At 40.3% G+C, this 12,656-nt stretch overlaps 1 protein-coding gene across 3 annotated transcripts in view; it reads right to left on the bottom strand.

The window, feature by feature from the left end:
- Positions 1-12,656, bottom strand: part of FAM13C (family with sequence similarity 13 member C) — a 51,404-nt gene that overhangs the window by 12,973 nt on the left and 25,775 nt on the right. For all 3 annotated transcript variants that reach the window (XM_027649564.1, XM_027649561.1, XM_027649562.1), the window contains 6 exons: positions 11,269-11,422; positions 10,820-10,885; positions 5,535-5,745; positions 4,463-4,601; positions 3,022-3,103; positions 385-596 (listed from right to left, as the gene is read on the bottom strand). In XM_027649564.1, the coding sequence (XP_027505365.1) occupies positions 385-596; positions 3,022-3,103; positions 4,463-4,601; positions 5,535-5,745; positions 10,820-10,885; positions 11,269-11,422 (864 nt within the window). The remainder of the gene's footprint in view (positions 1-384; positions 597-3,021; positions 3,104-4,462; positions 4,602-5,534; positions 5,746-10,819; positions 10,886-11,268; positions 11,423-12,656) is intronic.

Below are 12,656 nucleotides of genomic sequence, written 5' to 3'. Positions count from 1 at the left end.
GAAGAACTTCAGGAAGGTTTTTAGTCACACAGTTTCTGTGGGCTGAAGATGGGATTGCTTTTGCTGTCACCATCCTCACCACATGGGGATATGCAGCCTCAAGTAGGCAGGTTCCAGCAGTGCCTGGCAAACTGTTCTACACAGGCACCTCTGAGCAGAAGGTGCTTAGCACTACTTGAAAAAGCCTTCTGCACCTCTTTGTCTGAGAAACTCTTCTCAGAGAGATCACTTCAGGAACTTCACTAGAGCTCCCGTCTTATTAGAGAGAAGCTGCACTGCACTGCCAGACGACAGAGGATGCACACACCCCCTGAGACAGCTACGCACTAATAACCTGCCTCAGGTGATAAAGTCCTGAAGGAAACAGCCATGCTTGTTAAATACCTTAATAGTCTCAGGAAGGTGAAAGTGTTGTCTTTTCTCCTTTAGTCGTCTCAATACACTATCCATGGTTTCTTCCACTGAGGGAGCTGGTTCCATGCTCGTGGCCTCCTGTGTGCCAGCCTCTTTAGAGGTCCCAGTGCTTTCACAATGGTCATTTCTTTGGGGTGCTATGGAGGTGCAGTTTTGCTCTTCTGAAATTCTGAGTTTCAGCTCTGAAAGGGAAATTACATGGTAAGATTAGAAAAGATTTGAAAAGATTAGAAATATTTGCAAAGCAGTTTCCTCTGACGCTACCAGAAAAAAAAAAACAAACAAAACAAACAACAAAACAAAGCTTTCCTAGTTTTTGCATATGATTTTCATCATACCACAGATATATAGGAAAGTAAGTCTGCTTCACTTTAACATGTAAATCTTTTACCTGGTTAAAGGGAAATCCAATAGTCAAATGATGAGATGTGTCCATGACAATGAACATTACAGCACATGTGTAATTCTCTTTTTCCTCCAAGGCCATCTTTGACACAAAAGGTGAGGACTGAAGAGGCACTGGGTTATGGAGTGGGGTCTGGATAGGAATTAGTGCTGAATTTCAGAGGGAGTGAGGTTAGGAAAGGGGCTTAAAAGGAAAAACAGTGATAGAATATTTATGGGAGGTTAGGTGTGGGGGGAATATGAAGGCAGAGCTCTCTCATTCCTCTCCTTCTCCTCGCTAAACCTGCATACTCTCTGGATAAGTAAGAACATGCCTGTGCCTGCTGTGGGCATTGCTGTCCAAGGATGCATCTTTCACAGACATCTTCCCAAGCCAGAGCAGTGTCTCTGCAGCATCTGCTCCCCTCTCACCTGAGCTGGGCTTCCCTGCCCTCCTGTGCTGCTGCACAAGGGAGGAGGAGAATGAGAAGGGCTGTGGGGGCCAAGCTGTGCCACAGAGCCCTCCATGCCAGGCTGCTGGAGTACCCAGGTCTGCATAACCAACATTGCTCTCCAGTGCAATTTAAACCATCCACCTCCCTTCCAGAGGCTGCACTGCCCTAAGCCAGGCTCAGGTGGAGAAACAGCCACTTCCCTTGGCAGAAGAGCATCTGAGCAACCCAGAAGACAGACAGGTTACAGGGTGTCCAAGTTTCCCAGTCAGCAACCTGCCTGGATGTGATAAAGTGTGCGAGTATATTAGCTTGACACCAAGCCAAAGACCCCGGAGCTCCAGAGACCTGCACAGAGCAACGAGGAAATTGAATTGCAATCTGAATTATCTCCTGTAAAATCAGACTTTCTCATAGCACACATCTGGCTGGTGCAGCACCTTGGGCAAGGCAGGAGATTGATGGCTCCACATGTGTTAAATTTGTTGAAATCCATGCAGAAGCAGTAATAAAATTTTTTAGCAGAAGCAGTAATAAAATTTTTTAGCTGTAACAGTCTGAGGATATAGGCCAGTTTTGTAGGGAAAACTAGTATTTTTTAGTAAACCCACAGAGCTAGAAAGGATGGACAAGCCTTATGAACTTGGAGAAGGACCCAAGAAACACTTGAGTGTTTTCCATTTCAGTTGTACTTGTCATGTGAACCTCATGAATCTCGCTTCACTTAAAAGCAGTGCCATTATTCAGGATAATAAAATCAAGGGTTATCACAGGATTAAGCAGTTTAGATGTGAAGGCAAGGCTGATCTATGAGCACTAGACCTCTGGCTAGGAGAAGCAATGGTTGAGTCAAAAAGATAATTTTCAGAAAGTTAACTATGAAGATCAGCCATTTCTTCTCATTTGCCTTTCCTGGATTTGTAACACAAAGTTCAAGGAAAAACAACAACAAAAATAATAATCATAATGATGATGATGATGAAATCATACAGGATAGTACTCAAGGGAGAATTTTCCAGAAGAAATTTACTGAAAGATGGGTTTCTAATTCTTTACTTACCACAATCACAGCCTCTATATCTACATTATTAACTACATCCAGAACAGAGATGAAAGATAGTACTACAATTTGTCTAGTAGTGAGAATCCATTTATAACCGGGGAAAAAAAAGATTTAGATAAATTATGAATAGCCTTAAGAAAAAAATCAATCTGTCTTGGCTACATTCTCCCTGAGGGAAAGCATGTGATACACCCCCAGACGTTAATGGAGTGGTTCACAGACAGTCAAGGGCAAAACCTGACCCTCAAGACCAAATCTAATACCAAGGAAAGATCTGTTCTTATGATCAAAATAAATAAAATCTTTAGAGATGAGTATCCTCAGTCGTAAAGAAACAGTTGCACCTACATTTGTGCCATTACAAGGAAAGTTTTAACTTCTCTATTTCAGGCACTCATGAAAATATTCAAAATAGCATTGCCTTTGCATGAGTGTTTATAGTGATAAGGGAGAGACGGTGTCTTTTTCCCCTTCCCCTTTCTAGCCTTGCTGTGAAGGTTGAACTGGCTTACTTTAATCCCTGCTTTCAGGAATCAAGGCAAGTCATATCCCCTAATATCTCTGTTGCCTTTGAAAGCTTATTGGCATGCACTGTGAAAAATAAGCAGAGCAGTGAGGTTAGACAACTGACTCTAAAATATTCCAGGTACACTCCTACTTCCAAAAGCTTCAGCAATAAAGGGAAAGTGACGTGCTATTATCATGTACCTTTGAGCTGCTTCCGACCTTTGGCCAAAGCATTCATCCATTTCAGAACTTCAGGATTGGAAGTCTTGTCACCATGGGAAGGCTGAATGCAAAGAAATGTAAAGAACGTAAAGAAACAGAAGGAATTGAGAGTTATGTGATAAAACAGACAAAACCCTGTGTGCTCCAAAATGCCCGTAGTTCCCACTGCACGGTGTCACGGGGCCATGCAGAGCACTTGGCTTGATCGTGGCATTAATTTGTCATGACTTATCTGTGCCCCATTGTGGCACAGTGCTACATGGATCTGGGTGTTTTGTCTCTGATCCTAAAAAAGACCCAACAACATTTAAGTCTCTGACTATTCGGGTAAATAACCTCAGTGACTTCAAAAGGATTGATCAAATACCCAATTTTAGTCAAGTTCCTAAGTGATTTCCAGGATGGTAACTGAAGCTCTCTGTCCCTTGCAGGGATAAGCCCTTGCTTTAAGACAGGGATTCTGCTGGGAAACAGCACTTAAAAAATTTCCACTGACCTGCTTAAATAATCAAATGAAAAAGTCCTGTGCTAGAGTCATCTCAAAAGTAGCAAATGACTAAATCTATATCAGTTCTTTCTTTGCATTTAGAAATTGTCTCCAAGTTTAAATAAATTTACACTGGATCTTCAAAACTCAAGATATTTAAAATGGCATAACAGTTTTGCAAAATTAAGCCTCTAAAATTTTATTTTTTTTCCTGGTCACAGCGTGAGGATTATGTATAAAATTTTTCTCCTGGGAGCATATGATGACCACTGGGCCATACAATTCACAAGTTTAAGTTTTCAGTCATCAATGGGATTACAAGGTAATATGTAAATAATTTTAATATGGTCAGAAAATATCACAAACTTCCCTATTTCATATTGTAAACATTCTTTGATACGTTTAAGCTGCACAATTCACATTACACAAACCAGTTCGATATGAACAATCCTGCACAGAGGGCACAGCACTCACCACTGACCTCAAACAACCCCCCACAAGTTTTATTTCTCTTAATTTCTGCCATCAGCTTCTGTTGAGCCCCACACTTTGGAGGTTTACAGGAGTCTGCCTGAAAGAAGGAATCTGCACAGAGGAGCAACAGTTTCCAAGCAAACGAGTTCTACAAAGTGAATAAGCAGCTTTTCATCTTTTTTTTTTCCATTTTTTGCATCATTTTGGTTCACAAGCCTGTCAGCTACATTTCACTGGTTCACACTTCTCGAAGATGGATATTTTGCAACAAAGGTAATCCAAAGAAAATGTAAGTTAGTCTCAGAACTACTGCTTACACTGGAAGATGCTAAAAAGATATTCCCTCATTGAAGTTTTTCCCATTTCATTTCACTAAAAATACCCTTTCTTGTATTGTTTTGCATAAGTTTAAATACACTGGGATCCTTGCCTCCCTCTTCTTTTCAACTATTATCTTACCAGGTATTTTTTTTCTTGCTCAAACTTTTCTTCATACTTCCTAATTTTTCTCTTGAGGCTCTGCAGATGCTTGGTAAGTTGTGTTACTGTCTGTGGTTCTTTGCAGTCTTCACAGTTACATCTGGAAGAACTTCTTGGCCTGCAAAAGCCAAAAGAATAGTTGCTGGCTATAATGGCCCCTGCCTTGTTTCAGGCACACTTTAACCCTTTCTTAGCACTTCAGAATTCACAGCTAGGTTGTTTCACAAGATGGAGACAGCTTAGTTTTACAAAGTAAGAATAAAATAATTGCTTTCGCTTGAAGGTACCCCCAGGATATATTAATGGGTTCACTGTCTGTCTTTCATTCTCTCTTTTTATAATTAGTTGTGGGATTTCTGAATATTTTGGAAAAAAAATTAATCTCGTAAGTCAAACCCTGATCCATTATTTACATTTAACACCCATATCTTAATTCACAAATCTTCCAGCTATAACAGGAGAATGTAATGACATGATTTACAAAACTAAGTGCAGGGAGTTTTTCATTACTGGGAATAATCATTATCATTCTGAAGGCAGTTTAGTTTCTGATTATTTACAGTTGCAAATCAACAGATCTGATTATTATCCATATGGAGATGAAGCTATGTATATGAGCTTTTAAGAAAGTCTGATTTCTCTCTGTAACTCACAGCTTGGTTTCTGGAAATCACATATATGAATAGTTCATATGCTGTTTGACATTGTCACATCCAGTGAATGGCTCAAGCTGTAGTTCGGTTACAGCTGAAATTTTTAGTATTATGCCATGATAGTCCTCTTTGTCTTATCACACTGATTACTAACATTTAAAACTGTCCTTGCTAACTGTAGTTAACAAAGATTTCAAACAAAAGTCCTCTCTTATGACTGAGGGAACACTAGTTCCTATTTATGGTACTGCAAATTATCCATGTCAAAATACGCCACAATATGAAAAATTTCCTGTTTATGACATGACAGTGACTAAAAAAAACCCATGAAGAGTCAAAGGCTGTGGATTGCAGAAAAAGTTTTAAAGACACATAAGAATTAAAATACATTTTCTTACACCATGAAAGGCTGAGCACTTGGTGGAGAAGGGGCAGACTCTGTGTCTAGATTAAATCTCTGGCTTTGGCTAAAGATAGAGCAGCGTGGTGACAAAAGAGGATTGTCTCCATCTGTAATGTGATACAGCAGTCGACTGGTCCCTAGGGAGTGATGTTCCTGTGGGCTGCTCTCCATGTCGTTCTGCCAGTCTCTGTGGGCTGGCACAGGCTCTGGAAAGAAAGTACAAATCAGTGTGGACCAGGGATCACTCACAAGGTACTGAGCTACCAAGGTGAATGCAAATCTTTCCTTGCAGAAGGGCTCAAAGTAAACAGCAAACAGTTCAGCAAAGTGTCACATGCAGGATGAACACGGGACTGAGGATGACAGAAGAGAAGTACAGTTACTGGCTTAACCTAAATCATTTTTGAGTTCCACAGGAGAAGCTGGATGGGTGTGTTTATAAATAATGAAGTATAATATAAAGATGGAGAGTTTCCCAGAATGGCAGCACTACTTGTATTTTCACAGATCTGTTTGCTTTGAGAGCCACATTTCTGGAGTAGATGACAAGTGTGCAAAGTAAGATTAACTTTGTGATTTATCATTTACTGCCTTGGCGAAGAGAAAGGAAGATCAAAAATATAATGTGTCCTGATGCTAAGAACCTCCAGGGCTGCTTGCAGATTTTTGTTAAGGTTTGAAGGAACATACCTATGGGTCTAAAGAACACAGGATATGAAAATAGCAACCACCACCAGTAATATTCCAGTTAGTTATTCAAGGTAAGTGGGCAGTGACTGCTGCCTGGAGGAGTCATGCTTGTGATACTGTGTTAACAGTGTCTTGGACTGTGAATGGAAACCTCACCTCAGGTGCCTCAAAAGGTAAAATTGTTTTGTAGTGGCGATCAAGCTAGAAAAAAGTAGGAACTGGTGAACTTCATCTCACTGGTTCTGTTCATGGGTGACATGAAAACTAAAGGGAACATTACAGTGCCTACCTCCAGGGAAATCCAGAGTTCATCTTCCCTTTGCTGTACATGAGTACATTACAGGAAATAATCATTGTATCGTATTCCTCACCCTCAGCAGTTGTGGGTGAGGATGATGCAGCCTAATCCACATTTTTGCTATCAGATGATTGCAATTTAAAGTAGATTATACTTTTTAGGGAGAAACTCCACATTCATAAAAGTCCTTGCCCAAAAATTCTCTCTGTTTTGCTTTGTTAAAGCAAAGATTATGCTCTGTCTCAGGTCCCCCTACAGCAATTTCCACAGCACATAATATTTTACACCAGCTATGTTATTTTTTTGTTCTAAACCCATTTATATATACAGCTTTTTAATTCATATATTTTAATTCATATATTTAGTTCATTTATTTTTGATTTCCAGGCAGCATGCGTGTGATTTCTGATCAGTGTTATATTTTCCATATGGTTTGCATTCTAATACATTTCACAGAATCTTTTTATTCAATTAAAGTCTAAAACTGCACAGGAAAACAACTGTACATGGATTTACTCACAGAAGAACTGGCAGGTTTAGGTAAGTTCTTTCACCTTCACTTTCTTTTGATTTTCTCCTTTGCACATGGACATGACATTCCTATGCTGAATGGGTATTTCTGTCAGGATTTTAATGGAATCTTTGCATTACATTTTATTTGCCCTCTGCTCAAGAGATACCAAAGCTGCAAATCCCTATTGCTACACTGGGATAGTGGGGGAAAAAACAACTCTGAGTGGCAGCCTTCACAAAAAAACAACTATTAATTTAACATATAGTAGTTACAATGGCCTAAAATATCGTTTTATTGGGCACTATCCACCCGTTTTTGCTTTACAGACAACAAAAAATCCTACTGTATAATCACAGTTTAGTCTGTCATGCAAAAGTTGCATGTGACCTTTGTATCTATAAACTCATCTACTCTTGGCAGCATCATCAATTATAATTATGTTAAGCATTTTCATGATGAGACAATGTGGCTGATTATTAATTCCAACCTTGCACCTTTCCTCTAAATACTTCATACTATGAAGGTCAAATTCCACTCTCCAAGGTACCAGAGCAACACCCAAATCTCCTAAATCATGTGTGAGATTCAAATCCTCCCACAGACAGATCCAGAAAGGCATCTGGGAGAAGCAAGGGTAGAGAACTGTAGGAGCCATGAGAAATCAGGTACTGACAGCACACAGTGATAATGGCTGCAATAACTGCTGTTCTGCAAACAAAAGTGTTATCTCTTTTTGGCAAGTACTGTCTCCTTACCCTGTAAGATTTTTTTTAAAAATTACAGTTTTGGTTGGGTTTTGGTCTACTGTTGTTGCTGGGGCTTTTTTATTCTGAAGATTGTCAATGAGAAGAACCTGGCTTCCTTTCTTTAATTTCACCATCTTTGAACTTCAAGAAATATATAATCACTGTGAAGTGGGTTGACTAAGAATAGTTTCACAGATTTCTCATGCTCTGTTATTATTAGGAATAAATTCTTTTATAGTCATATTAAGTAGCAGTCCTCTCACTGTGAAAGGAGAATGATGTGATAAAAAGATCTGCTGGTCTGTGTATGACAGGTGCAGGAAACAACTTTCCAACATTTGAACTCTGATTTCCTGTGGACCTAGAACTACCCCTCTTGCAGGAGACTGTATTGCTGATAAACCATAGGGTCACAGACACTTGCTCCTTTTCACATTTACAACCAGGCGATTTTCCTGGGGCCAACCCAGTCTCAGAAGCGGAAGAAAAGCACACATTCAAGACTGAACACTCCTTGAAGATAAATGCAAAGGACAGGTAGTGGCTGGTGCAGCTCCAGCGTGAAAACACACAAAACTCAAGGAGGTTTTTTTATTCAGAAAAGGAGACAACCTGCATGCCAGATGAATTTGGGAATATTTCCCAAAGGCCAGGGCACTTCCATTTCCTTGGCACCAGGGCTGTGCACACTGGTGCAACCTTGGTGTGGCCCAAGAAGGGCTTTAGTTCCAATCCTACTACAGGTGCATTAAATTACTGCCTCTGTTCTTAAGTGGTCAACAAATAATTCAAACTGATTCATTCACATGGCTTGATTACTGTCATAGTGAAACACCTCGGTGATGACAAGTTCTAACCAACCACATTTTTAATTAAAGCTTAAGGCTATCATCCTGGTTCCAGTTCTGCTTAGATCCTAAACAAGACTCTAAGCATTATCCTGAGAGCAGCCCATGAACTGACCATGTGTTCATGTGTCTGGTCTAACTTTAGCCTCTATTTTTGACAAAACTGAGAATTAAAGCCACCTCTACCCAACCCAGTAAGTTGCCCCTTGGCATCTACTCCACCTCATCTACTGGACAGGACTTAAAGGCAGCTTTGCTATCTTATGCAATATGTTCATAAGATGGACTTCATATCCAACAAGTCCTATGGTACAACTCTGTATTTATGCCTGTGATATTCTCTAAATAAAACAATAATACACTGAAATCTCTTGTATAGAAAAAATAATATGCATCTGTAATGTGTTCAGCCCTCAACATGTAATGTCTGTGAATGCTGCAACCAGGATTTTTAATTTCAAGGCCATTTAGAACTTCTTGTAGTTAGGTTCAGCTGCTCACTGCTCAAGTCATATATTTGATGTGCACTAATATCCAAAAGCTATAGAAATTACACCCTGCTCTTCTCTGTTTTCCCCTTTAAGAAATTAGCTTAGTAACCCCCAGAAATTCTTTATGGTCTCACTTTGGCAGCTCCAATTCTCTTTTTACATATTCAAAAGTAAACTGGAAATTGCTGACTTTGGTCATCTGTTGCTGTTCATCCCCTTAAAATTTGCATCCTGGAATGCCCTGTCATTTTACTGGACTGTTCTCTTTTCATTCACCATACATATGATGCATACCTTTCTAATTTTTGTTGACTGGGATGCAAATGAAAGGATTGTGTTTATTTTGCCTGATTCATCAAGGAAAGGCTAATAACTAGAGACTTAGCATAGATGGCACATCCTCTAAAAACTCTGCCTAGGCTGGTACAAATCTCTGGATTCCATCCAGGTTTGAGCTGAAATAGCCAGTAGTCCCATGTGACAACTGCACCGTAACTCAGGGCATCAGAAGTTCTCAGTAGTAATTTAAAAGGCAGAATTAGGGCCAGCTCTGCCTGTGCAAAATGGCAAGTTGCTAAAAATACCACAAACCACAAAGCAGGTTAGCAGGAATGACTGCATGTTAAAACCCATTAAATAGGGAAGCTTTAACTAAAGCAAGATTTGGAACTGCTGGAGTGACAGAGCATGCTCTGAACTGTGCAAGAGAAATGCTACATCATGCAATATTTCCCTAAGTAGCTGCATATGGGCAAATGGGAGCAGAGAGGGTATTGGAAGTAGAAAATCTAATCAAAACAGCAAAAATAAGTACAGGAAACAATTATGGACCATCTAACAATGAACTATGAAGCTACCAGAACAAAATAATGCGGTAAACTACTGGAAAGGGAGGAAAACCCCACCCTGTCACAAAGGAAAGGGGTCACTGCAGATTTCGGATGAGCTGCAAAATGTCTCTGCCTGTGCAGCACACACAAGACCTGTCTCTGCCTCAGATGCACGCCCAGGCTGGCACCAGCCCAAGTTCCATACCTGTATCCAAGAGCTATTAAAGTATTTGCCTTGCTAGGCTAAAGCATTCCTGGTTTTTTGTTTTGTTTTGTTTTTTTTTTTAGCTAAAACCCAGGACATTTAGCATTTTCACATTCCTTCATTTTTATAATAATTTGACTTCTGCATACCTTTTTCCTTAATTTTGCAATGCAAACCTCCAACTTTAGAATTTCTTAAGCAGAACACTACCACTTGTGATTTTTTTTTTTAGGTAAATAACGTTATTTTCTGCTGAAAATTCTTGAGCAAACAGCTTCTGAAGTAAGTTCTTCTGAACCCAGTTTTATTCTGATATGAAACATCAATTGCAAAGGGATTTACTGACCTACCTGCCTTAATTTGAACCACGAATGGTGCACACTTTAGGTATTTGTGTATTCATGTCACTAGTCTGTGAGATGCATTAGTCATACTCCTCTGACCTATTTTTCACGAACAGTGACTCCTCTTCTGCTGAGCATCACGACTCTGCCAAGCCCTGGGACTGCAAGCTATGAATTGACAAAAATAGTGCCGAGCCTTGGGGCTGTTTATTTCCATATTGAGGAAAGAGGGAAAGATAACACACCACAGTTTGCCCATATGTGTAATAATACGGGTTCATGAATTATTAAAATCCACATGCTGTACAACTCACCTTCGCTATCTCTCTGCTGATGCATTAAATTAAAATCAATAATAGGAGAAATGAAGTGATATTGCTCTGACAAAAAGAATGACAAAAATAGAATTACATGATATGGCAGGTGATCTCACACAATACAGACATAGGAAGTAAAGAGTGTAAATTTACTCGGAAAAAAATAGCAGATTAAAACTGAAAATAAAAGAGTCAGAATTCTTAAAACCTATCTGAAAAGCAAGACTCTCCCTCAGAAAACCAAAGGGTTACAGCCATTAATTTCTGTCCTTTTGAGAGGTATCACCCCCTTTTCACTTTACGCGGCATTTGCGTCAGGAAATGGTGCTTTGCATTAGCTCTGCACCGTTTCCCGGGAGGACTGACTGCAAACCTGATTTTAAACTGCAAGTCACAAGGTTCTTTTATAATTGCAAATGAGAACACACCACGGCGGGACCGCTTACCTCCACCGCCGCCGGCCCCATCAGCCTGCACGCCGGTCTGCACTGATGGAGGGGCTGCGTCCTTGGGCGCCGGCAGCTGGGGAGTTTCCTCCTGGTTTGGCAGGAATGCAGAGCACAGCTCGCTTTCCAGGGCTTGCAGCTTCAACAAAGAATTCTGCAGACAAAAGCAGAACATTGGGAATGGATGGAGAACGACAGGAATCGGCAACAGCGCTTCAACTCCCGGAGCCCATGAGCGGTGCCTGCGAAGGGGTGTTCCACCGGCAGCTCCGGGAGGACGTGCAAGGGAACAAACGTGCACTGTTCCACGAGTTTCTTGACTCCTGGTTATTTAAGTCCCAATTTACATGGATTATTCATGACACGTGGGAAAGATGACTTCGTCAGCAAAGGACGATTTATTCTAGGGAGCCAAACTGAGGTGGTGTCCCTTTTCTTGGGCTTGGAGCAATACATTAGGGAAGTATTTCATTCATTGGCCTGACATCACGATCTGATGACATTATGTCCCTCCCCATTTACCATTCATAAAAAACCAAATCTCCCTCTCCAGCTTGTGAGTGCAGTACAGAGCAGTGAACAAAGAGTTACTGAGAACACGCTCCCTCGTGGGATCCTTGGAAGAAGTATTTTTTAATTGGCTTTTTTAGAGGTACTTCACTATGTACACATGGCTTTTGTCTAGGTGCTGCTGATTCTACAGAGCAACTGGGTCATTTGCCATCCACTGTAAAGGTAAAATCAACACACCATTGTCACCTGCTGCAGACAAATCAACGAGGACAAGGCTTGTTATCTATCACAGCACTTCCAGCTACTGTGTCACGCTTGGTCCGTTTCTCACTTTAATGCTGCATGCAGTATTAAACTGTACAACCTGACACAAGCATCTTGCTGTGATGTAAACGCCGTGAAAGCCCTAATCACCATCTGACTGGGCAAAATGAGTCACTACCCCCACGCATTCAGATCCTCTATCTCAAGGGAAATACAGCTTACAACATCATAAAACACAATCACACAAGGCTGCCACACACAGAATATACGTATAACATTAAGTCACCCAAGTGGTACTTATTTATGAAGAGCATTTTCTTAAGAAAATAATAAGAGTTGCAACAGAAAGAAAAATCCTCAGGTTTATGCCCTAAGAAGCTCTTTTCCCCACTCTGAAACCAAAGTATTGATTCATTTAGTGAAAAATGAATTTGTTTATCAGCCTGATTTCCTTTGTGTAACAATGTCACCTATGTAGTCAGTAGTTTAATATGTCTTTGCATTATCTTTATTGTAAGGCAGCCCTTTTATAAACCCAAGGATGACAGTGGCTTTAGGTTAAAAAAACTCCCACCAAACAAGTTTGCCTGAAAACAGCAGGGAAGACTTTC

Source organism: Corapipo altera, unplaced genomic scaffold (assembly GCF_003945725.1).
Source record: "Corapipo altera isolate COAL_440 unplaced genomic scaffold, ASM394572v1 53, whole genome shotgun sequence".
In the NCBI taxonomy this organism is placed as follows: Eukaryota; Metazoa; Chordata; class Aves; order Passeriformes; family Pipridae; genus Corapipo; species Corapipo altera.
This window is presented reverse-complemented; position numbering and strand designations above follow the sequence as displayed.